Source organism: Trichechus manatus, unplaced genomic scaffold, assembly GCF_000243295.1.
Source record: "Trichechus manatus latirostris isolate Lorelei unplaced genomic scaffold, TriManLat1.0 scaffold00201, whole genome shotgun sequence".
Taxonomy (NCBI): domain Eukaryota; kingdom Metazoa; phylum Chordata; class Mammalia; order Sirenia; family Trichechidae; genus Trichechus; species Trichechus manatus.
In genome coordinates, this window is record NW_004444137.1 from 2,180,332 (window position 1) to 2,182,120 (window position 1,789).

The 1,789-nt window shown below is 45.2% G+C and overlaps 1 protein-coding gene across 1 annotated transcript in view; it reads left to right on the forward strand.

The window, feature by feature from the left end:
* ROR2 (receptor tyrosine kinase like orphan receptor 2) overlaps nt 1-1,789 on the forward strand; it is a 73,366-nt gene that overhangs the window by 52,873 nt on the left and 18,704 nt on the right. The window contains exon 4 of the mRNA XM_004387974.3: nt 1,567-1,694. Coding sequence (XP_004388031.1) covers nt 1,567-1,694 — 128 coding nt within the window. The remainder of the gene's footprint in view (nt 1-1,566; nt 1,695-1,789) is intronic.

Sequence of the window (1,789 nt, forward strand, 5' to 3'; positions counted from 1 at the left end):
AAAAACAAAAAACACTTACTGGGTTCTAATAAATTAAAAATTAAAAAATATAAAGATTTCTCCCCTATGATTTTGTGATAGAGCTTATCTTCTACATTACCCGAACCCTGTTGCCGTCAAGTCGATTCCAACTCATAGCAACCCTGTAGGGCAGAGTAGAACTGTCCCCATAGGGTTTCCGAGGAGCAGCTGGTGGATTCGAACTGCTGACATTTTGGTTAGCAGCCCAGCTCTTAACCGCTGTGCTACCAGGACCCCATCTTCTGGATTAGTGTATTTTTAATGAAACCCTTGTTTGTAAACAAGGGACATTTGCAGCAATGTGCCATGACGTCTTGGACGTCGTTTAAGGGAAAGACAAAACGTGTCTAAGTTTAACATTCTGTGTGTGTGTAGCCATCTGTGTGCACACTTGACATTTATAATCCAACCTCACGCATTCAGTCCCCTTGTTCCATTTTTTTTTAAAGATGCTAGTTTTCTTTTTTTTTTTTTAATTACTAGACATTATTTTCTAGAGCAATTTTAGGTGTAAGAAAAACCTAGCATAAAATCCAGAGAGTTCCCAAATATCCCCTCTGGCCGTTGGACACCGTTTTCTCCTATGATTAACATCTTGCACTTCTGTGATACATTTGTTACAGTTGATGAACAATTTTGATACATGGTTATTAACTTTGGTCCATAGTGTACGTTAGGATTCACTCTCTGTGTTACACAGCCCTGTGAGCTTTGACACATGTGTGATGTCATGTGTCCAGCATGCCAGTGTCATACAGAATGATTTCGCCGCCCTAAAAATGCCCTGTGTGTCACCTGTCTGCCCCTCTCTCCTCCCGCTGCATGCCTGCGACCGCTGACCTTGGCATGCCTACAGTTGACTTTTCCAGAGTGTCACGCACAGTAAAACCTGTGAGAGCCTGAACCTGTGTAAGGTGGGAACCGGTCAGAGAAGGAAACCTCAAATATTTTCCACTAAAAGGAGTAATAGAAAAGTACACCCTCTCAAAGGCAGACAACCTGCGAGACCCGGAAAAGCAAGGCAGTCCCATCAAATTGCAGCTCTCGCAGGTTTCACTGTACTTGGAATCCCACAGTGTGTAACCTGCAGTCTGGCTGGTTTCACTTGGCCATAAACATTTAAGTTTCCTCCATGTCCCTTCATGAGCTGGCAGCTCACTTCTCGGTCGGCTGAATAATGCTCCATGGTATGGATATATCACAGTTCGTTTATCCACCAACCCGCTGAAGGGCATGTTAGCTGCTCCAGTTGTTTGGTAATTATAAATAAAGCTGCTATAAGCGTTCGTGTGCAGGCTTTTGTGCCCCCAGGGGTTTGCCCTAAAGTGTTCTTAGCTTGTACGTTTAAATTAGCAAATGCAAATGGATTAGAATATGCTTTTATGCTTAGTTTGGCCACGCTGTGTAGGTCCTAAGCACTGTGAATAAGTACTTAGGTGTCTCGCTGCTGGATCGTAAGATGCGGGATTTAAAAAATAAAATCGTTGGGGATATTTAAACACATACCAGCGCACTGACAGGCATTGTCTGTGTGTCTTCCCCCAGGGATGACTATCATGAGGATGGATTCTGCCAGCCGTACAGAGGCATCGCCTGCGCGCGCTTCATCGGGAACCGGACCATTTACGTGGACTCCCTCCAGATGCAGGGGGAGATCGAGAACCGAATCACGGGTGGGTGCCGCGTGCCTTTGCTGTGAAATCAGGAGCTTCGCACAGCCCACCGTTGGTGTGCAGAAGGGAGCTGCTTTCCTGGGTTATCAATGGGT